Source organism: Crocodylus porosus, unplaced genomic scaffold (assembly GCF_001723895.1).
Source record: "Crocodylus porosus isolate Cpor-Errol unplaced genomic scaffold, CroPor_comp1, whole genome shotgun sequence".
In the NCBI taxonomy this organism is placed as follows: domain Eukaryota; kingdom Metazoa; phylum Chordata; order Crocodylia; family Crocodylidae; genus Crocodylus; species Crocodylus porosus.
In genome coordinates this window covers 8,258,227-8,282,761 of record NW_017728934.1, presented here as the reverse complement: position 1 = coordinate 8,282,761, position 24,535 = coordinate 8,258,227, and the positions used below count along the sequence as shown (strand labels likewise).

The 24,535-nt window shown below is 45.9% G+C and overlaps 1 protein-coding gene across 2 annotated transcripts in view; it reads left to right on the top strand.

The window, feature by feature from the left end:
- The window catches only part of MTMR4 (myotubularin related protein 4), a 77,767-nt gene that overhangs the window by 6,199 nt on the left and 47,033 nt on the right, over positions 1–24,535 (top strand). The window contains exon 2 of one of the 2 annotated variants that reach the window (XM_019546467.1): positions 18,880–18,958. In XM_019546467.1, coding sequence (XP_019402012.1) covers positions 18,953–18,958 — 6 coding nt within the window. In that variant the 5' untranslated portion in view covers positions 18,880–18,952. Of the gene's footprint in view, positions 1–18,264; positions 18,959–24,535 lie in introns of those variants that run through there. The other variant, XM_019546466.1, reaches the window with a different exon arrangement.

The following is a 24,535-nucleotide window of genomic DNA, read 5'->3' as shown; positions in this document are numbered from 1 at the left end:
TGCCCCTTCTACCACACCAGATTTACCAGCTGCATGCAGCTCTCCAGGCTGTGGGGCTGGTATTGGAAATTGGATCATTATCAGCTGATGTGCCTCCTTAAAAATCGGCTATTGGTATCAGCCCCCAAAATCTCTGTTGGTGCACCCCTAATTCTCAGGCAAACAAATCCCTGACATTGCAAGGACTTGGGTTTTGATGGTATCACAATCCCTCCAATTTTCTGCCTGTCACAGAACAGTTGGGTCCCCTGAGGGCTGAAACTAAAGTTGCTGAACTCAGTGTAAGGGCATTTGGGAATAACATAATGTCCTATGATGCACAGGAAATCAGACTAAATTGAAGGGGGCTGTGCTTCAGGTTGGCCACCCCTAGCCTAGAAGATCTGGTGGCCCCTTCCTGCCTGGAACCCTGAACTTATGCTGAGGGACTCGTTTCTTCCCCTTAAATCAAAGAGGCTGTGCACCAGGGCACTGTACCCAGGGGAAAGGCTGTGATGGGGAACACACTGTCTCTCCTGAGGAGATTAGAGGGGTTGTACTGAGAGCAGTTTTTAGGGCTGCAGGAGCAGAGCTGGGGTGCAGGGTACTCTCCTGTAAATGTAGGTCTCCAAGATGTTTTAGCTAACGTTCTCTTTCTATTGAATCCTTTTCCAGTTATTGCAGACATCTTGGAATACTATGCAGAACTGACCGGTTATAGGTTTCTGAAGCTGAGCCCAGACTCTGGCTCTTGCTGAAGGCCTAATCTGTAGCTTTGCTTTTAAATCTGTTTCTCTCTGCTTTATATAAGTCTGTAGCCTTGTCGGTACCTGCTGCCATATTCTCTGCTGTAAAAGACAGCATGACCCCAGATGGCAGTCATGTCAGCACAGGGCTCTGCACCCTAGCAGCTGACTCTGTATCCTCTCCATGTGGAGTAAGATAATTTCTACAGTATAGTGCATTTCTCAGGCCTGAGGCCTTTCTGTAACTTGTGGAGCCTTTGCTGAGATCTGGCGTTGCTGGAATTTGATGCATGTGGTACTACATCCCTGGACATGTGTGGAGGGAGGGGGGCATTACTTGTGCATTGTATGCAAAGGCTGTATCTGAGATCTCTGGTGAGGGGATTAACTTTAGTCTTTCTGCAGGCTTCTTGCTCTTAGTGTGGTTTCTTGGTGATCCTAGATGAATGGCAAGTACCTTATGGCTTCCCTGCCTGAGCTTGAAGAACTTGGAAGCCTGCTCCATGGTGGGGTGAGGGAACAGGGGATGGCACCTGCCTGGTGCACAGACATGGGTGGTCTGTTGGCTAGTGCAGTCAGTGTACAAGTCTCTTGCTTCTTCCTCATACATGAGGAGTTGCCTGCCTTTTTAACAGTATTCATCCTGAAAGATCTTCAAATGTTCTGCAAACAGTAGACAAAAGCAGCCACTTGCTGTGGATGCATTGTAGTTGCTGGTGCTTGGTATCTCTCTGCACCTACACTGGAAGGAAAGTAATTGGACCAGAACATATGAGCAAGCCTTGTGCTTACCCGAGGGTGCAGATAGTGTTTGTTTATTTGTATGTCCGTCCCTCCCCCCCCCCCTTCCCAACACAGGTTCAGGATTGCTTACAGTAAGAGCCAGCATAATGCAATTCATGTTGGTACAGCAGGGGCAAGACTGTGATACTGAAAATTTCATCCCATCCACATCAAGAAAACCATGTGAGGCCTTTATCAAAGGTGGAGGGAGGGTTGAGTTGCCCCTTCTGAGGCATTCAAACTAGTGCTTTACCAGCAAGCTCTCATTTGCCTTGGGCTTAGGAAACCGGTTCCCCGGTAGAGATGCTGGTTCACTATGGGGTGCCCACCACTCCCTCTCCCGAAGCCATTGCTTGCCTGTTATCACAGTACTGTGCTGCTAAAGGAGTCTTTCTTTTCCCTTTCATTTGAGTGACTTCAGTGAAGTGGAAACCCTGCCTCTCTATTGTTTCCCCGCCCCCACCCCATGCTGGCATTTTCCCAAACATTCTTCTCGACTAGAAGGCAAGTCATTCAGGGAGCCTGTGCATGCCCCTACATCTTATATTTACACTGCAGTTAAGGTGTTTATAACTGCATGAATGACAAGGGCATTACATATGCACCCAATTTAAGGTGCTTTAAAATGGTAAACCAGCATTATATGTGTTCCATGTACAATATAGAATAGTGGTTCTCAAACTTCTTTACAGACCACTTAAAAATTGAGGGACTTGGCAGACCACTTAATAAACTTTCTTTTTTTTCTGTTCTACAAATCAAAGCACACAACTCATATTTTAAAATCAGTAGTCTCACCTTTCTAATACAATGGATGTGCCTGGTTTTTTGAGCAGAGTTCTGGGAAGTCAGCTGTAACATTTGTCAGCTTTAGCCTTAGGTCACCTTTCTGCGGACCACCTGAATGGAGCTTGTGGACTGGTTGTGGTCTGCAGACTGCAGTTTGAGAACCTGGTAATAAGCTGATGGAGAATAGATTTAAGTTAGAGATCAGAAGGAAATATTTTACAGTTAGGGTGGCCAAAATCTGGAACCAAGTGCCCAGGGAAGTGGTCCTCGCCCCTACCTTGGGCAAATTCAAGAGGTGGTTGGATGGTCACCTGTCTGGGGTCTTGTGAACCTAGCATTCATTCCTGCCTGTGTCAGGGGGTCAGGCTAGATGATCTGTTCAGGTCCCTCCCTACCTATTATGAAACCTCTGATATAGAACATTTTTATCTAAATTGTGTGTCTAGGGTTGCCCGAGAGTCAGGACTGATAAGTTAATTAGCCCTGGCCCCAGGACCGCACAGGGTCATGCTGGGCTGTGGGCAACCAGCTTTCAATTTGCCAGTGTAGGGGGACCCAGGGTCATACTCCCAAGCATCCTGTGCTCTGGGAAGTAGGGGTTCTTATCCCGAAATTTTACCATCTGATGTACGTGTGTGGCACAGTAGGAAGCATTATAGTTGGAATAGGGGATGAGATCCTGGGCACCTTAAATGAACATATGCCAGGGCTCTATGTGGTGCTAGGCAGAGAGAACCTGTGCTAGCTCTGGAACAGGAAGGTTCTTTGAGTAGATGCCATATCTTTTTATTAGACCAACTGAGTAGTTGGAAAAAACTACTTGGCAGGCTTTTGGGCGCAATTGCCCTTCTTCAGGCATAAGGAGTCTAAGCATAGGAAGCTGCATAAGTTTGTTAGTGATGTGCAGAGCTTGTTAGCCTACCTGTAGTGCCATACTAACAGAGTTAAACTGCTGCTTGTTCTGGAGTTAGTGGGGGTAGGATCACTGCATGGCCTTGTTTTGTGCAATATAGACATACCCAGGGAACAGCCTGTCCACACTGCTCTGGTTGGGTGATGTGTGGGGAGGTGTTGGTGGGAGCCATCACTGCTTCTAGACCAGGGATGGGTAATTATTTGGGCTGAAGAGATCACTTAAGGAGTTTCTGTGACCTGTTGTGGACAGAGGGGTGCGGAGTGCAGACCTGGGCCTGTGTGTGTGTGGGGGGGGCGGGAAGGAGCACTGACTCAGCATGGCCGGAGTGTGGGAGGAGCAGCGGTTGGTCTAGCCCTAAGCTATCTGTCCTGGACCCACCAGCAGTGACCCTGGACAGAGCAGGCAGGTGAGGTCCCCATGGAGCCCAGCCCAGGACATTTATGGGCAGGGCATGCTTAGCCAGCTGGATGGGATGAGACTGAAGGTGGGGTGGGGAGCAGGGTCTGGGAGCAGGACAGACAGGCTGGGACTGTGGGACTGTGACAGCATGGGGCCAAGCCCAGGGCAGAGCTGCAATCCACTCCCCACATTTCCCTATGACAGGCACTGGGTCTGCAGGCAGGGATTTGTGGGGAGCAGATTGCAGCTCTGTCCCAGGCCTTGGTCCTGTGCTGACACTGCTCCACTATCCCAGCCTCTGCCTGCCCATCCCCCTTCCAGATGCTGCTCCCCATCTGCCTACATCTACCCAACCGAGTGCATCTTGCCTAATTGTAACTCCTGTTTTTGCTTACCAGATGCCAGGGCTTTTGTCTGCCCCTCATTCCCCACCCTTCTGGGGTCCCACAGGCTTCTGCCCATTGATACTTAAAACATTCCCTGCCTGATGAACAGGGATCCTGTTTTTTTCTGTTTAAAAACTGCAGATTCTCTGATTTAAAAACCCAAAATTTGTGATTAAAATGATAGGCCACTGTATATATAGGTATCAGTTGAACACAATGTTTAATTGTTATATTTACATTTTTAAAGCAGTTTGGAAGCCTGCCAGTTCCTCAATCACTATAATCAAATACATTCTAAATATCTATATATTTTGGCATTTGATTTTGGGTTTTTCATCACAAAAAATCAGAGCTCCTGCTGCCCCCCCTCACATACCAGGATGTGGGTCCAGCTGCAGTTTCCTCTCCCCCCCGCCCGCTTTGTGGTACTGAGGAGCTCTGATATGCCGTTGCCCCTCACTCCCACGCCACAGCTGCACCCTGCAGCCCTGCCAGTGCCCCTTACTCCTTGCCTACCCCCCACCTGTTCCCTCCCAGCAGCAGCTTCCCTGTGCACCAGGATGTGGTGTGGGGGGTGTTTGTGTGTGTATGTGTGCACAGCCCTGCCGTCGGTGGCTCAGCAGCAGCAGCAGGTGGTGGCCCCTTGGGTCACCCACAGCCATGTTTTCACATGGTTAGGTTTATCAAATAAAACAGCTTTTGGCTACCCATGGGAGGAAAAAGTTCCTTCACCCTGAAAAGGGAAGTGTTCGGCAAGCTGCAGAGTCCCTATTTTGGGGATTTTGAGCTGTTGCGCATCACTGCAGCCATGAATGTCATTTAGGAACTTCCACAAGGGGGACTTCCCTTAAAATATAGGTGCTTTCCTTTTGGGCCAAAGCCCTGTGATAGGAGAGAGGGTAGTGCAAGTGCTCTGACTTCTGCCGTGATGGAAGGCTTGGAACCTGAACACTGAAAACCCCAACTGGGTCTACCAGAAAGTCAGTCTTTCTCTGTGTCCTGACACTGCTCAGACCACCTCTTGACGTTCCTTCACCTGAAGCAGAGTTCTTGAAACGGGTTTGTCGCTGCTGCGGCTTTGTTCTGGCTACTTCTGGTTGTACAGGTGAGCTCGGACGAGTTGTCTGACCATTTTGTTTTTGCTCAGCACCCAAGCTTTGTAGGGTGGATTGATCCAAATAGAAGCAATTTAAATGTCTAATTTAAAATGCCAAGTGGAATTGCTAAGCCTTGATGTAAGTCATCTATTTTTAATCAACTTTTCTGTGTGTGCAGGTATTTTTTCTAAGGTGAAGTATGTTCTCGCTTGGTAAAACCATTAAAATATGCAGAGTTACAGCTGGAGTTTTTACACGAGGTTTGTCACAGCCTTTCTCCTGGGAAGGTATGCTGTGAACATTCATTTGAGGAATTATGGTTTGATTTTATTTTGTATTTTAGCAGTTTGAAAATGATGGAGACTATTGGCCCCTCCTAGGATCAAGCCCATAATGTAGTATGTGACTTACTGTCCCATACTGTTAAGCTTAACCTCAATAATTTCCCCCATGTTTCTTGATAAAAGCATGCAGGATGTAACTCGGTCTTCTTGATTGAGGCTCATGGATTCAGCATGTTTATTTAAGGTTTTGTCTTAAATCATATTTTAACTGAATATAGTTAACTGTCAACAAGTTTATTGCAAAAAAAAATCACCAGCACTGAGGCCTTGCTGACTTAATTTTAAATGAGTGTTTGCAGTTTGGAGTATGCAGTACTGGGTTGTGAGTTGAGGCAGGTGCTGTTTGCTGGGTGTGAGGGGCACTGGCACTCAGCAGAGTTGGGTTAAGTTCATATGCTCTATAAATCTTAGTGACTGAAGCTACTTGTTTATCAGTGTAACTGGGTGACCTAGATAGTCAGGGTGCCAGTCCCAAGGAAGAGGTGGAATTGCTGTAGGGGAAAGGAAGGTTAGTTTGCTTGTGGTAGGGCTGAATGTTATGGGAGGAAAGACTGTGATTGCCTTTTTGATAGAAAAGATTGAGTGTTTGATGTATGGTAGAGAGTATGTTTGTGGGAGCAAGTGCCAGCCATAAGTAGACTGCATTAACGCATAAGGTCTGGTGTTTGGGATGGCTGTGCTGGTCATGGGCAAGCACTGTGGCATACCCTTCAGTCATTTGGGAGGGCTTGGTTTTCATCCCATCCTCTTTCTGACGGGGTGCACCAATAGAGACTTTTTGGGCCGATATTGGTGGCTGATTTTTAATGAGTCATAAAATGGCAGCTTACCAGCCGGACCTGCTCTCCAAGCTGCCTGGCTGCAAGTCTGTTGTGGAGGAAGGGGCGAGGGAGGAGGGAAGCGGTGTGGAGGGGGCAGGTTGAGGCTCCTGCGGTGAGGCAGGCTGCACAGCTGCGACAAGGTACGGCATGGGACAGAGCCACAAGTGGCTCATCTGGGGGGCGGGGGGGCAGCTCCCACTGCTGCACACACCCTGGGACAGCATGGGGGGCATGTGCCCCTGGATTTGCATGTGGGGGTGAGGATGGGCTGCTGCTGCAGGCTGGAGCCAGGGCTATGCCAGACTCTTCCCAGTGAGGAGGGCTGGGCCAGGCCGAGCTGTGCTCAGGGTGGGCAGCAGTAGCCCTGGGAAAAGGCTGTTGGGGGAGGGGCTGCAACTATCTTAAAATGTGCTGTATTCCCCCTTCCCTGCACCACTGCAACCCCTGCCCAGCCCTCAGCCAGGAAGAGCTTCACGCTAAAAGTCAGGAGAGCTCTCCCTACCTGCCTGACTCCTGGAAGGTTTGTCTTGGTCTTGCCCAGACTCTCTCCCCAACAGGGCCTGTGGGCAGGGGGCATTCCAGAGATGCCGTGCGTGGAAGTCCTGCCCATGAGGGGCTGCTTTTGCTGGGTGACTAACTGGAGCAGACATCAGGGAGGTTACCATTTGAATCCGCTGTTTTCATTTTCAACCTGTAAAATTGCTCAGTGCACAGATCTCAAAGACAGACTTTTACAGAATCCTCTTCATATATAAACCTCAGCTGCAAGGCACAAAAAGGTTTTCTTGCTTATTATATCAGTATTTCCTGTCTGCTTAATAGAAAAGTGAACCTGAAAAAGAGAGAGGGATGCAGCCAAAGAGGAGAAAACAAATTAAAAATGGAAGTAAAATAAAAAGAGAAGATTAAGTGAAATTTCACCATCTCTACTGTCATCTGCCATTGCAAATTAATCCTTTGTTTTTGTGATAAGTTTGCACTGAAACAAGTAAATTTTTATCAGGGTCTAGTTACATAGTTTGCATACAAACATAAGGTGACTGGTCTTTTGAACCAATTCTAAAAACAATAGGGAAGTTGAGATTTTACCATCTCCTACAAATAACTGAGCAGCAGAAGTTGATTAGCAGCTGATTACTTCTGACGTTCCTTGGAGTTCATACAACCTGGGATTTGAGCTTCCAGAGTTCTTGGCACCATACAAGAGTACGTATCGCCTCCTCTGCATCCATATGTTACATGGATCAAATGATCAGGGCTGCAGTAATAGAACAGATGAAGCGGGGTGTCCTGTTGAGTGAGGCACTTCTTAACATCTATCCCAAATAACCATCATCTTACTTTCATTTGTAGTTGTCTTCAAAGCCATTGTGGTTGTATCCTATATTACAGCCTTTTAGTAAATGTGTTTAAAATTGAATAAACTTACAAAAGGCAACGGTTGAAATCCTGGCTCCACTTGGTCTGGGATTAGCAAGATCCCACTAACTGCAGCAAGATGAGGACATTGTTGGAGAGGTCACTGCCTTGGTTGGAAGGGGCATCACAGCTTTTCTCTCTTTTTTTTTTTTTAATCATGAGTTTGTCTTTAACAGGCAAAGAAGATGGAGAAATTGCTTTGTCCGGTCTTCCTGCTGAGGTTCTTTGATTTATCTGAAAATAAAGAAAAGTCTGGAATGTTTCACATGTGTCTTGTCTCTATAGGAGACATGGCTTCTCTCTAATATTTTAATTTTAGGGTTTTTTTAGCTCTTTCTTGGTAACATTCTATTCTCTGTTCCAGGCATCAGGGATATAAATATGAACTAGGTCAAATAAAGGTAAAGGGGATAGATTACCTTTTAATGCCAGATCCCATGGTTTGGGATGCAGAAGAGAGAGTGGGTGTGAATTTATACTTGTCAATCTGTAGAAGCTGCAAGAGACTTTCTGCACCTACTATGCTTCACTGGTTTTTCCAGTCAATGATGAGTCCAAGCATGTGTCCTTGTAACTGGACAGTGTGACAGTACCCTTTTAGATCTGGCAGAGGGTCTGCAATGCTTCAGGGATCTCGGCATCAGGTTTAAGCTTGTCTGAATTCCTTTCCTTGCCGAGATAAAATTAGTGTTGAACTTATTAAGAAGAGCCAACCACTGTGCAGAGGCATCAGAACTGCCCTGGTGGATTCATATATACAGTAAATATAGGGAACAATCAGAAATTTTGACAGGTTCACTTTAATCAGAGATTTTTGAAGATCTCTCTGGCAAAGGCCGGATTACGAACATGCTGCTTGCGTTCAGAAGGCAACATTAGGACAGACAAATATTTAATGAAGCAGGATCCCAGACATCTCCCCTCTAGATGGATATTCTAACTGCTGGGCTATGAACACCACTTGCACTTTCTCACTGAGTCACTGAATAGTCAGGTGTTATATAAAAGCTGAAGCTGGTCCACAGGACACCCTAGAGGTGAGTGGTTCAGGCACTCCCTGGGGAAGTAGATGAGCTGGGTTCAAATTAACGTGCCAATTTAGATGAGAGTTGAACCTAGGTTTCCCCCTGTCATGGGACTTGCTGAGAGAAGGTTGGGGAGAAGCATCACCGATTCCTGCCTTTGTCTGATGTCACTGAAGTCCCCTTTGATCCTGTTGCAATCTTAAGCAGAGCCTAGCAGGCAAGTCAGAGAGTTGAGAGGTTTATGTTCCTTCCAAGTTGGTCCTGCATTGTAACTTAGGCAGCCCTGACACTTTGTTTGACTTTGTTATGGAGTTAGCCGTAATCATGCCTTCCTCCCAACCTACCCATCCTTGCCTGCACAGCCAGCATATCATGAAGACTACAACACCAAGAAACAGTGTGAAAGCAAACCTGAACCAGGATACCATTCGTGGTGCTTTACTGGCACCTGCTGACATCAACCACTTGTAACAGTACATGCTGTGTCACATTAACATGTATCATTGGACCACACTGTGCTGTTTATGGCTTTCTTCAGAAGAATTTGATCTCCCATTGAGCTTGCTCTTACAATTACAATAGGATCTCTTATTTGATTCCTACTGATACAGTTGGTGGGATATAATGTGGTCCTTCTGCTGGTCAGAGATGTAGATGGGTGTAAACTACTTGGGCTCTTTTTGCACCAGTGGGCAGGAGTCCCAACCTTGCCATTTGGCAAGGTGAAAAGGAGGTTGTGCCCTTTTCTAGTACTGTATGCCTTCAGGCAGGACTTGCATATCCTGTAATACTGGAGCCACCTTGGAGGTCCTGAGTCTTGGTTGCTGCTCTGGTGTTTTGCATGTAAATGACTTGCATGAAAGGGTATCCAAAGCCCTGGGATGCAGGCCAGTGGGGAATGCACACTGCCACTGGCATGAGGAGGATTGCTGAGAGTCCCTGAAATGGGGCTGGGAGACCCTTGGAGGTGTGCAAGCAGCGCCTGACATGTGCAGTGCACCCAGACTATGGAAGCAAGAAATATGATGTAACCCATTCGCAGTTCGTAGCCCCTGTGAAATGTGAGAGGAGTGAGACTATAGGTGGGGAATTCAGACTCCAGCAAATCTCCCTGCTCACACTTGTCTGAAAGGCTTCTAAAACAGTCAGCTCCCAGCCAGATTTCTTGTCCCTGCACCAAAGGATAGGGCTCTACAGTATTTCAAAATCAGTTTTCTTTTTTTAAGCTGCAGCAAGCCATATACTTCCACAGAGTTCAAGACCAGAAGGGGCCATTAGATTATACATGAAATCAAACTTGGTATAATCAGCAATAAAATTTCTACTGGTCTCCCCTCATATTTAGTGCAGTAACTTTTTAAGTGGCCTAAACCATTTCAGTTCTCAGGAAGTTAAGCTATTTTTGTGACCAGGAGTACCCACGGTGCTGACAGTGTTTGTGGCCAGGAAATTATTTTCGTGATATATGCCATGGGCTGCAGAAGGAGGTAACCTCCCCTGCAGAGTGATTGCTTAACTTGTGAAAAATTCCCTCCCAACCCAAATCGAGGAAACATTTGACCTTCAAGTCATGACCCAGACACACCTTGGGTGGACACCTTGAAGCGCAGGTCTATACTGTCCGCAATCCTGGCCAGGCTCTGATGTTTCAGAGGTAGTTGAAGAAACCAGAGGACATGTGGCAAGTTGGGCATCAGGGAAAAAAATCTTCCCTGTGAGATCTATTGAATGTGCACATGAGAATCTAAGCTTACTTTTTGTTGAATCTGCTGTTGTTAATGCAGTAGCTTTGCTCTGTTCATGGTATTCTCCATGCTTGCCAGCATGGTAGCATTTTCCCATGCTTATGGCTGGAGTAATTTATTTCTGAATGCCTTGGACAAATACAACAACTGGCAATGAGAATGGAATCCCCTGAGTGGAACATGCATTAAATCAGCCAGAAGAACCTGCTGTAACTGTGAGTGCTTGAGACCACAATAGCTACATATATTGGAATAATTGGAGCTTGTGATAGTACCCTGGCAGACTGGTGTACACACAAGAGTGGCTGGAGCAGTTTTTGAAATAAATGAGATTCCCCATGGAAACTCATAGCCTTGCTACTAAAATTGATGGAAGGAAAAATACAGTTTACTGCATGGTCTCCTCATCCTAGAGAAGCCAGCAAGTAAAAATCTTTAAAGAGATAGTGAAAATTGTCCAAGAACTTCTGGTACCCAAGCCATTGATCATTTACAGAAAGGTTCAAGGTCTATAAGAGAAATTAACTGGAAGGTGAATCTATTTCTTCTTTTGTGACAGAGTTACAGAAATTGTTGGAATTTTAAGGATGAGGCCCTTGGAGACAGATTTGTATATGAGTTACTTGATTAAGCCATACAAAACAGGCTCTTAACAGAGAAATACCTTACCTTTAAGTGTGCTGTTGAGATTGGAACAACTATGGAAACTGCAGCAAAGGATGCCATGGAGTTGCATGGAGGAGTGACTTTGGAAATATGAATAAGTTATTAAATATGCAACAAAAGAGCCACTGCCTGCAGCAGCCAGACAGATGTGTACTGTGAGGATGGAAAAGGTTTCCACACCCCAGCTAATTGCTAGTTTAAGGAACTCTCTTGCTGAAGTTGCAATAAAAAGGGACATATCTAAGCTGTGTGCTGTGCTATAAGAAACAAACATGAGACCAAATAAGATCCAGAAAATGAAGTATATGTAATGGTTAGGGGTAGTAGTGACACAGATAGTGAGAGTGGAGTAACTAGTCTGAGTCTGTATCTTGTGAACAAGAGTAGTAAATCAGCTACCTGGCTGACACCCCAGGTTGCTAGGAAAAGTCTTAAAATGGAGTTGGATATGGCTGCTGCAGAGTCTCTTACTTTGCATACAGAATTTTGAAAAAAAAAATTGAAAAATACAAAACAAAGGAAGACCACAGTATTATTAAAAACACATTCTAATATTATAAAAGCCTTAGTCTGTCTGTCTGTCCATAACTCTTTATTCGCACTCAGATTGGCTGACTGAAACAACCAGTCAGAGTGCCTCAAGAGCGTCCGGACAGGAGACGGCACAGCAGAGCACTGTCACTATGGCTAGGACACGGGATGGAGCCAGGGGGAGGGAGTGGGCCCCATCCTTCCCCCCCCCCCCGGGGGAGAGGCAGGGGTGGGGGAGGATATAGAGTTGCTGGGCCCTGACAAAAGTCAGCAGGGAGGGTGAGGGGGGCACGGTGGCAGTGCCCTGCCGCTACTGCTGCTGCACACGGACAGCAGCCCTGAAGGTGGGGGAAGTGGATCCAGACCCAAAGCGGCAGGGGTAAGGGTGGGGGGAGCAGGCCCGTTTGCCCCCTCCCCTGACCTGAGGAGAGCACTGCCGCCAGGCTCCAACAAAAGTTATCTGGGGGAGGGAACATGGGGACACACATGGTGACGGTGCCCTCCCGCTGCTCCTGGCCCCTGCCAACAGCCGGGAGAGAGGGGAATAGGGAAGAGAGGCAGGTGGACACGGGCCGGGCGGACCCAGAGCATGGGTGTGGGGAGAATGGGCCCAGACCAGAATTAGCAGGGGATGGGGGGGGAACAGACCCGCACTCAGGGTGGCGGGAGGGCTGGGGGCCAGACCAGGGTCTCTGTCCCATCCTTCCCCCACATCATTCTTGATGGGCAGTTGGCCTAGTATGTGAGAAAAGGCCATGCCAAAGAGTGTGATGGTAGAATATAATGATAAGCAGTACCTCTCAGACTTATGTGTCATTGAAAAAGGAGAACCTGCTCTATCGGATGATGAATGGTTAAAGATTTTTCTCTGGACTGGAATTCTGTAAAGATACTACAAACATTTTTTGATAGTCGCTGCACAAACAGTTGAACAACAATTAGAAGATATATTAAATCAGGCCTCAGAAGTGTTCAGGGAAGGCATAGAAATTTTAAAACATATCAAAGCTAAGTTAATAGATGCTGAATTGGATCACTGAGAAAGGGAAGGTATACTTTCAGAAGTAGCCTGGAGTGAGTGCAGCATGCTTATAGGGCCAAAAATGTGGTGCAGTAAGGTTATACAAGGACTTTAAGGTTCGTTTACTGTAAACCCTGTATTGAAAGTCAAGAAATATTCCCTTGTTCAAACTGAGGGTATCTTTGCCACATTAACAGGGGGACAGAAATTTTTAAAAAATGATTTATTGCAAGCTTATCTACAGATGGAAGTAGAAATGGAAGAGACATTTGGGGAATGCCAAATGTGCATCTTACCATAAATATTCACAAAGGGTGTTACCAGTCCATTAGACTTATATTAGGCATTGCTTCCACTCCCACTGTATAGTAGCGAGCAATGGATCAATGTTACAAAGCATTCCAAGAGTGTGACATTATTTGGCTGACATTATTGTGACTATTGAAAAAGATTAAGAGCATCTGAGACATTTGAAGAGAATATTAGAACATCTAGAAGAATATGCATTGTGAGCACATTGTGCAAATGGGAATGAATTTCTGTAGGTCATCTAGAAATTGTCAAAATTAAGGTACTAGCCAGAAGCTTTGTATAGTGGCCAGGTAATGACCAACAAATAGAACACCTAGGTAAAGAATGTAAAGGATGCCAACAGGTACATAATATGCCCAAACCAGTGTTGTTACACCCTTGGGAATGGCCTCCCATTCCCTGGCAATGGCTCCATATTGATTTTGCAGGACCATTTTTAAGAATGATATATCTAAGGGTGGTGGATGGCCAGCAGTTTTCTGTATGAGAACCATTCCAGTAGCACAGACAAATTGTGCAGTATATTTGCACAAACAGGATTGCCAGAACAAGTTATAAATGACAATGACCCTCAGTTCAGCTTGGATGAGCTTCAAAGGTTCGTGAAGAAAAATGGTATTCAAAATACTACTTCTGCCCCATACCAGTGAGGCCACAAATAGGCTGGTTGAGTGGTTTGTACAGTTTTTCAAAAATGCCATACTGTTCATGAAAGATGAAGCAGGGTCAGTACAGCAAAAGATGGCACGCTTCTTGCTTGCACATAGAAATGCAGTATATGCCACAATGAATGAGATGCTGGCAAAGCTGCTTATTGTCCAGAATCTCAGGTTGTGGTTGGGCTTATTAAAACCAGACTTGCAGCAACATCTTACAGATTGCAAGAAAACTAAGGCTTGAAAAGGGGAACAGGCATCTCTTGGCAACTACATCTAGGTCAAAGTGCTGGCACGTGATTACTGGGAACTTAAGAAATGCCAGGCAGCCTGCAGTTGTAAGTGCACAAACAGGTCCCTTGTCTTTTGCAGTGCAGGTAACACCTAATATTGTTTAGTACCACCACAGTGACCAACTACGAGATATAATAATGACTGCAGAATGGACACAGAAACAACAGTTAGAGCTCCACCTCTTAACTGAGCCATTGGCTTTGCAACCTACAGCAACATCCAGGAATGGTGTACCAGGAAGTAGCAGTGCTGACCTGCCAAATACATCTACATCTGAAGAAGAAGCATCTGAATTTAACGTAGATGAAGGGAGGCCACCTCCTCAGGACTATTCAAGGGAGTGGTAGTCGCTACCCAGAAAGGAAACGTAAATATGAATCTGTGCAGCACATCCTCAGAGAAGTGGTCAAGAAGATGATAGACCATTACTCAGAAAGGAAACACAAGCCACCCAAGAGGCTTGCAGCCTGGACATTGTGTTAATTTCAAAAGGGGTTGGGGGATGAGATGTGAGATATGTGAATGTGTTGAATGTGCATTTGAAAATCTAACTTATTTGTTGAATCTGCTAATGGCAGTTAATGCACAGCTTTACTTTATGCTCAGTGTACCCCATGTTTGTCAGCCTGGCAGTTTGCCTATGCTTGTGGTTGGAAATTTTTTAAATTTTGGAACGTCTTTGAACAAATACAGTACTGTCCACCAGAGCCAGCCTGCTTCACCCTACCTCGCTGGTACATTGCAAAACTGCTCCCTAAAGTCCATCACTGCCCCATAGCAGTGAGGCCTCATGGGAGGCTTGCTTTCTAGCTCCTGGATCATTTGTGTGACTCTCTTTTGAGTTCCTTACAGTTTTTCCACATCCTACTGGACATTTTTACCCCAGACACAGGGACAGGATACTAGTAGTTGTTTTCTAATGTTACAGACAGGTAAAAGATGATTCCTCCATTTCTGCTTGACCTCTGTGGCTGTCATGTTGAGGCAGTTATCAGTGATGACACCGAAGTCCTTTATTGACTTGCTCTTTTTCAAGGTAGACTCTCTTATCCTGTAGTTATAACTTGCATTGGCTATATCAGAATAAATTTCACTGCATTTTAGCCATTCTAACCATAACATAGCTTTATAAGGTTGGAAAGCACCTCAAGGGTCATCTGGATGACCCCCCTCTAGAAATTGTGTTTCTAAATCATCCCTGACTAATCACCCGGCAACAGTTCTCATGTCTTACTCTCACCACTGTCATCATCAAAGTTTACCAGCAAAAATGTGATATTAGTACCAAATTCACTGATAAAAATATTAGATAGTATTGGACCAAGAAGCAGTCCCTGAGGCAGTCTTCTATAAACAGCCATGATTGTTGCTACCTGCCTATCAACAACTACATTTTGAGGTCTGTCAATGAGCCAGTTTTTAATCTGTCTGCTATATGCCCTAATGCTAGGTTTCTGTTGAATTGTCGTGGTACCAAGTAAAGTGCCTTGGAGAAATCTAACTACATTAAAGCAGTGCAGTTGCCTTTCTCACCCAGGATTATAGTCTTGTTAAAAAGAAAAAAGGTTAGTTTGACAAAACCTGGTCTTGTGAAGCCAGGATGACTGGCATTACATATATTTTAATTTTAATTCATTGTTGGTAATCTCAAATTGACTGCTCCATTATTTTTAATTGGGATCAATGACGGCCTAAAAAGGTTCCTGGGTTGCCTCCCTTGTCCTTTTTTGAGAACTGGAACTATGCATTTTTCTCCAGCCTCATTTTCAGAAATGACTGAGTTGGCTGAAACTTCCTGCAAAAACTCAGCCCGAGGCAGACACTCAGCATGGAAAACTCTGTCCTAAATGGTAAATGCTTGGCAGAGTATTAATCATCTGAAAAAGTGTCTTATAATATGGAGTGTCGGGCAGCATTATTACTTAGAAATGCTGCCAGCCCTGTTCATAATGACAATAAAATACATGAAAAGAGCATTATCAAGGTAGGGAAGTCATGTACTCAGAAGTAGAAAAATGACAGCGTTAACTTTGTATTGACAATGTTAATTAGTTCCTCTTGTGCAGTATAATACGCTTTCTATACAATCACATACCATTCTTCCAAACTATCCTATTTTAGATATGAGGTATAGAAATCAAGGGGAGAATAAACACATCTTTGATGTAGTAACTGAACTTGAGTTGTCATTTATGCAGTCCCTTATTATCACATACGCTTTTGCTTATGGGAGAACCTACTCTTCTTTAGTTTGTTGCTACTCCCACTTTCTCTATTTCATCCCTTCTCATCCTCCTTTCTTATTTCACTTCTTTTTCTCACTTCTGCATGTCTTTGTTTTTGTCTCTACATTTCGTTCCCTGCACTAGTTTACAATTCCTACCTTGCTGAGGGCTTTACTTTCATATCTGTTCTAAATCAGTAATGGAGCAGTTAATGTTGACACTGGAACATGTTCAGATTTCAGAGCAAATGTTCCAGCAATTGGGAGGAAGCGAGTTCCTTCATCTGAGCCATTGTTTCAGGCTGCCTGCAGATTTAGGCAGACATTGTGCAGTTGGTTATGCTTGGTTTGTGTTTATCTGCAACCCTAAGAATAGAAACTTGTTTTACGTGAAAGCTTGAATTCTGCAGTCATAAATACATCATACAAGCCAGGTCCACAGAACTTTGGGGTCTCACAATTTTCATTCCTGTCCACTTTATGGTGGTTTTTTTTATTCTTACAGTAGTTAGCATGAGTGGTGCTGACCAAAACCCAAATGGACCATAAATGACCTGAGAATGTGGATAAAATGTTCTACTTATTGGTATCATTTCTATATCTGAAAGAAAACAGGGAAACATTGCAAACAAATTGCTGAAAGCACTGTTTGGGATGCAGAAGGAAGTATTATAATGTGTCACTATCACACCTGCTAACACCGAAGAGTGGGTGCTCAGTACGCTATTTATAAGGTTTCTAGGTGAATGAGCAGCAGTGGTGGATGAGCAGCCACTTTTGTAGGCACTATCCTTTGGATTTAAACAGGAGGAATTTTTCACAGACATAATCTTGGGGACTCAGGAGAATAGCCAAATGATAAGTCACAAGCCAGAAAGAACTCAGGTTGCCTCTCGGGTCCCTGCCTGGATTTTCAGCGCTGATTGTTAAAAATATGTATGTTTTTACTTGTAAATTGAGCAGGGTTTCTGTGGTAGCAACTGTAGCAACAACTGTTGCCACTTTGAGAGTTGCTTCTCAGGTAGAGCAAACCATTTCCCTGGGACTTGCTTCTGAGCCTTGTTGCCTGTCTGTGTGATACCTTCTGTCAGCAGCTCCATTGATTATTGCAACAGAACTCATGGAGTAAGGTACTACTACATGCGAGTAAGGGTGGCAGCCCTCGCCCATTGTGTTTGTAGAGCACCTTCAGTGTGTTGTATCCTCCCATTTTTCTTCCTCCCATTTCTCCCTTGGCCTCGCATTTATTTAAAACGTTAAGGTGTGCAGTGGTTCTGTGTGCCTGTAAATTCGTATGAGGTAGGATTCTCCTCATGCCTTTGAAACAAAAAGGCCAAGGGCAGCCACTGAGACCATCTCTACCTCCAGCTCAAGCGCAGTTTTGCTTTGTCATTCATTTGGCTACAAACTATGGCTTTGATTCAGGAAAGTAGTTGAGCTTATGCTTACGGTTCAGTATATGCTTAAACACCTTCCAGATCAGGGACATTTTCCTCACTCTCCCCTGCCCCTAAATTTCACAGAGAATGTCCTCCAGGCCATTAACTTAAGACTATGCCCTTTCTTCTGCCCAGATCCTGGGGACAGGTAAAGGAATAAAATGAAATAGTGCATCGGGAAATGGTTATGGCCACCCTAGTCCTGTTTTGTCCATCTTCCCTTCTGACACAGTTCTTTTGTTCCCTGTACAGGATATCTCTGCTTTTGGTTTGCTCTTGTTTCTCTATGTAATACCTGTGTTGTTTGCTAGTGGTCAGTTGGCAGCAGCTTGCACCTCTAGATGCACTCTAGACATGGGACTGATTATTCAAGCTTTCGACTGAGCTATTTTCTTGACTTTATTGTAGGGCAAAGGCTCTGTCCAGTTTGGAACTTTTCCTCCTGTGTCATCTTCTCAGATATGAGGTAGCAGATGATGCTACTGCTCAGATTTGTCTGCTAGGGTCAGTTCTTTGATCTGAAACCAAAGACTGAAAAAATCCTTTTCATACCCGAGGCAACTCTTTCCATTGATTTGGAAACCCTTCCTTGTCATTCTAGGCACCTGACAGCCACAGATGAAGTGTTTTGGTGATGGTGTTTTGGAAGTAAATGTCACAGTATCATTCCTGAAATTATGAAGTTGAAAGCTTTCCTGGCTTTTAAATGCCCTGGATTTTAAAGTCAGGTGCTTAGGACTTTCTGGAAAGTTGTTTTTTTATAATTAATCAAATTGGGAACCCCAAATTTCCCATCACTCTTGAAAATCTTGGTATGTGTCTAGGATATTTATGCCAGGGACATTTCTCTATCTTATTTATCTGCTGCTCATAAACTTGTCTGACTACAGCTGTCCACAAATCAGAGCGATCTCTTCAAGAAGAAGACTTAAGACTGAATGCATTAAGACTTGCCCTTGCCTTCTCACTATTTGTCAATGGGCAGAAGTCTTTCATAAATAAGTTAAGGAGAAAGGATGTTAATTTCTAGCAGTACCAGGTCTGGCTTTCAGAATAGGTACTACAGTAAGAAGCTGTTTGTCCTGATGGAGGGCAGCACTTGCATTAGTGGTTACCTGGCAGGGATGAGGCCACACACACAGATGTGGGCAACAGATATGCTGTTTGTAGTGCCCTTATATGCACCATGTATGTTAATCCTTTTCTGATCACACATTGTGCTCACCCTGAAGTATCATAATCACCTGCCTTGCATTTCTGTACTGGATTCTTCTTTGTTTGCTGTAGGTGAGTCTAGAAGAACGATAGAGGGAGAAAACAGGCTGGAGTTGAGTTGAGAGATTTGGACCCAAGCCTATTGATGATGGTGAGTACTCTTCTTGGTCAGTCGCGCTCTTATTTGTTCATCACACACTATTCTGCATCTTTCTAAAGTGGTGGGAATTCCAGGTCTTCTGTACCTGCAGGCTAGGTGAAACACAGCAGGATGGTTGCATGCAAGGTATTTCAAGCTGTAACGACATTTTTGTTATTAATGACAACAGCTAAGGAAGAAGATAAAGATGTCAGAGCTGATATGGTCTGGCCTAGGGTGCTGGGAAGTAGAATGTTCTCAGCTTGTTTCAATATGGGGATGTGGGGTCTGGAGCAAAGGGTGGGCAATTATTTCAGGCGGAGAGCTGCTTACTGAGTTTTGGCAAGCTGTCGAGTGCCAGATGGGTAGCCCCACCCCTTGACAGGTGCCCCACCCCTTGGTCGCCAATTTGGGACCAGAAGTGCCACCCCCTTAACTTCTAACCTTTGCCACCAGAAGTCGCTCCCCATGCCCCTGGAAACCCTCCTTTGGGAAAGAGGATTTGCCATCTTAGGGGGAAAAAATTATATACTAAAAATCAAATACACATAATATATTTTAATTTAATTTAAAAAATATATTTTTGTCCTGATTTGTGTGTGTTTGTGCTGTATATGTAGAAGTGCTTGCATAACTGCTCAAAATGCAGTCTTACTTGTATATTGTGTGGGGTGTGCACTGATATCGGGAGGGCGGTGGGTGGGTATGGGGTTTGTGGGGATGTGTGTGTGTGGGTATGGGAGCAATGGGGTGCAAAGCGAGTGGCAGATGGGTAGGAAAGTGGGGAAAGCAGGGGTGAGCGGAGTGGAAGTGAGCGGAGGTACAGGAGCACAGGGCCTGAACTGATGTCCTAGGGCCAGCGGGGCAGTAGGAGCATGGGGTGCAGGCTGGAAGGGGTCTATGGCAGGAGTTCCCAACCTTTTTATACTGCGGACCTGCAGACTGTATCATTTACAGATTTTAAATTTAATTTACATGTTTAAATTTCATTTTTGGGGGGGGCGGTGTTCGTGAGGTTTGGGTTGGGGCACTGGGGAACCCTGCAGGGGAGAGGGCTGCACAGCAGGTGGCCCAGGGAGGCCCAGCTGGAGCTGTCTGGGAAGAATGAGTTCTGCTGCCTTTCCTAGGAGCAAGCAGCAGAGCTGTCTCCCTCTCCTCTGCCTGGGGCATTTTCATAGTTTCATAGTAGTTAGGGGTCAGAAGGGACCTGAACAGATCATCTAGTCTGACCCCCGCCACTGGCAGGAGCACGTGCTGGGATCACACGATCCCAGACAGGTCGTCCAACCTCTTTCTGAATTTACCCAAGGTAGGAACGAGGACCACTTCTCTAGTAAGTTGGTTCCAGATCTTAACCACCCTAGCAGTGAAATAGTGCCTCCTAATCTCTAACCTGAACCTATTCTCCACAAGCTTCTGGCCATTGTTCCTCATCACCCCAGGTGCTGCTGGGGAGAATAGGGCCCTTCCTATTTGCTGATGATGAGTTTGTAGGCAGCCACCAAATCCCCGCTCAGCCTCCGCTTGCTGAGGCTAAACAGGTTCAGGTCCCTCAGTCTCTCCTCATTGGGCCTGTTCTGTTGCACTCCAAACCAAGCGGGTGGCCCTCCTTTGAACCCTCTCAAGTCAGGCCACATCCTTCTTAAAGTGCGGTGCCCAGAACTGGACGCAGTACTCCAATCGAGGCCAGACCAATGTCGCATAGAGGGGGGAGTATCACCTCTCTGGACTGGCCTGAGATGCATCTTTGGATGCACAACAAGGTGTGGTTGGCTTTGCTGGCTGCAGTCTGGCATTGGCGGCTCATTATTGACTCCAAGATCCCTTTCCACTTCTGTGCTTATAAGAGGGGAGCTCCCCAGCTTGTATGTATGCTGTGGATTCTTTCTCCCCAGGTGCAGCACCTGCATTTATCTACATCGAACCCCATCCTGTTACCATCCACCCACTTCTATAGTCTGTTTAAATCTAATTGCAGCCTCTATCTCTCTCCCTTCAAGCATGCCTACCTCTTCCCACATCTTGGTGTCATCAGCAGACTTCAACAACGTGTTTTCCACCCCATCATCCAAGTTATTGATGAAGATGTTGAACAGTGTAGGCCCCAGGACCGAGCCCTGGGGGACCCCACTGCTCACATCCTGCCAGGTCGAGTATGACCCATCCACCACCACTCTTGGGTGCACCCCATCAGCCAATTTTTGACCGGTCCAACTGTGTAGGCATCAGTGCCACAGTTGCTCAGTTTATTAATGAGAATGGGGTGAGAGAAAGTGGCAAAGGCCTTCTTAAAGTCCAGAAAAACTATGTCCATGGCCATTTCTCTGCCTGCATCCCCCTGCGGGGCACAGGCAGCCCTGCACAGGCTGCGAGTGGCGGCAGCAGGGAGCATTGGTGGTGGGAGGGGTCACTTTTCCCCTGCACTGAGCAGCAATTTGTTCCCCAGATGGGTGAGCATGGGGTTGGAGCTGCTTGTGGTCGTCCCTGTCTGTACTGTGGGGCTGGGGCAGGTGGAGCTGGGAGTGAGCGGGTGTGCAGCAGCCAGCAACAGCTGGACAGAAGCATGGGGCCAGTGCCGGCGGTGCCCAGAACAGGCAGCAAGAGCGTGGGGTCTCAGCTGGCAGGGCCTCTATGGAATGAGGTCAGCTCCTCCGCTCTCTCCCTGCTGGCACGGCCCAGCCTGGCTCTATAGACCCCTTCCAGTCCGCACCCCGTGCCTCCGCTGCCCCACTTGGCCCCAGTGGTGCTGGCCCTGGGACGCCGGCATGGGCCTCATGCTCCCGCATACCCGCACACTTCTGCTTCCCCTGCCCCCAGCACCACTTTCCCCGCTTTCCTGCCTGCCCCCCCACCTCCTTACCTGAATTTCCTACTCCAGCACAGGGAGGCGCAAACAGCCCCACAGTCCCAGGCCAGAAGCCCCTGTGCTAGGCATGGGTTTCTGGCTAGGGTGTGGGCCGGATGGGCCTTGCTATTGCAGAAGCCTGCCATGGCTTTCCTTCGGTCCTACTGGCCCTGTGTGCTGGCATCTTTGACAGGCAGCTGGGGGCAGATAAATATTAATTTTCTACATTTTTGAAGGGCCCCATGGGCCAGACATAATGGCCTGGCAGGCTGGGTCCAGCCTGTGGGTCGTATTTTGCCCACCCTGGTCTAGAGTTCAAGGGTTATTCATGGGGTCTCCAGCTCCTACTACAGAGCTGGGAATGGGAGCTGATGTTGCTGTGATTTCAGTTAAAGCAAGAGTCGATTTCACCCTCATTGCAATGGGAGAACTGTGCAGAGCATGGGATTTCAGGGACTGGAAATGTGTTAGCTCTGAAAAATACAAAATAAGTCGATTTGATTTTTCAGGTCAAAGAAATCCAGGTCAGAGAAAAAAATAAAAACCAGCACCCTCCCTCCAAGCCCAGCCTTCAGGGAAACCATGCATGCAAATAGCGAGATGTGTCTGAAGTAGTGTGTTAGAGTAGGTGTGTATGTGAATGACTGTCTCTGCAGGAGGGAGAGTGTTCTGTGTGAGACAGAAACTGCATGGATTTATAACTGAAAAGTCTATTTCCAGTGGAGCTGGATCTGGGCCTGATCATATGGTGTGCAATCATTGAAGGGTAAGTGATGGGGCTGAATTAGGAATGCGTGGTCCAGCTTCTAATTTACTTGATCATTTGCTTATGCTGTCCCATGCTTTGAACACAGACTCCTGGGTGTAAACAAGGGGAATAGCAGCAGTGTATCCAGTAAGAGGAGATGCCTGCAGGTGCTACAGAAGTCAGTGTTTGGTCTGCTCTTGCTACTATCTTCATTATCAGTGGCAAAGATGAGATTGGGGTAGCCATTTGAGTTAAAAATGAATCGTCTTCATAAAGTTAATTTCTCATAGTGTAGAGAGAGTTTTTCCTACTGTGGCATGTGGAATAAATACATGTTTAGAATACCAAGGGAGAGGATGAATATAGTCCATTTTTATTGTGAATCCTTGCTCCCTTTCTCCAAGGTTCAAGCAGAACATTTGAGTAGCTTCATTGTGGAGGGTCTCCAACATGGTTTGGAAATGCCATTTGGAGCAAATCAAGGCGGGGGATGTTATTTGGACTCTGTTTAATTTATCTTCCATAGCACTTCCAAAATGACAAGCTTTTCATAAGCTTTGCTGACAAAGCTTATAGTAATAATCAGTAAAAAGCTTAGCTTAGTTCAGGGGCTCTTGCCTGGGCCTGGAGCCTGCTGACTATAGGCTTTGGCCCCGTGATGGAAGTGGGAGAAGTGTGCAAAGGGAAGGATGCTGCCCTGATTTCCAAGTCATGTTAGCTGCAGGGTCCCAGACCTACAGACCATACATGCCACTTGTGAGAGGAGAATCTTCATTTCACATGATGTCCTGATTTCCAGAGCGGTTTCTTTGGGCCAGTCAAAAGCCTTGTTTTTGCTTTTCTTCCAGCCATTTAAAAGTTTGTGGTTTCTGCATGGGAGCGAGAAGAATTTGTTCTGTATTTACCAGGCACAAACTGTTCAGGAATATGAACACTCAGGTTGCTGCTGGAAGGAAAAAGCATGGGATCCACCAAAGTTGGTGTGTTGCTCAATGTGAATGTTAGTGGCCCTTGTTCAGTGGCTCATTATAAACTCATTCAGGCATTGAATGAATTTACTGAAAAACCCCATTTAAAGAGGTCCATACATGTTACTCTTGAATCAAATGCCAGCAGCGGCAATACCAGCACATGCTCAAAGCAAAACTAAATGACTTTTGTCCTTAGTGGGACCACTTCACACCCCCTGAAGGAAGTTGCCCAAAGCATATCCAGATGGGGGTTTTTTCTTTGCTCAGTCCTCTGGAGGCATGCCAGGACAGCTAACAGACCCCAAACCAGAGCTGCTGAACTGAGTCTTTGGGACAGGACCAGGTCTCCCTTCAGGGGCTTTTGGTAGTTTAGGATTACAAGTTTTGCCAATATTTGCTTCTGTCTATTGAGCTAGCTAAGCTGCCGCCTTTAAAGACTTTAAGAAAATGCATTTTGTGAAACTTCCCTTTCCTGACCTTTTTATGCATCCTGTCCATTGGGTACCTCGCCTCTCATATAACCACCCAACCATTTGTCACTCACTTGCTTCTGTCTGGATACTGCTTTCCTTCATAGCCAGTTGCCCTCATATTTCCACGTGTTTGCAAATGTTCCATGTTCCCTCTCCCCACATACCCATGGTGTAGTTTTGCCCTTGTAACCTTTTTTTCCATCCTTTCTTTCTGGGACTTTTTCCAGACATATGGGGGAATTTCTTGATTTCTTGTCCCTTTTCTGTCTTTCTCTTCAGCTGCATTTCCTCTGGGGGCCTGGATACTTGGATATTTTAACATTCCTGTCATTGCCAAGTGGGAACGCTAAGCAGCTTTGTCTTGAATGATTACATGGGGATTACGGAAACGTGGTGGGACGCAACGCATGACTGGGCGGTGAATGTCAAGGGCTATAGGCTGTACAGGAGGGACAGGATAGGAAAGAGGTGGGGGCGTGGCACTCTATATTAAGGAGGAATACACATCCTCGTTAATTAGCAAGGAGTCAGGGGAGGGGCACTCTGAAGTGC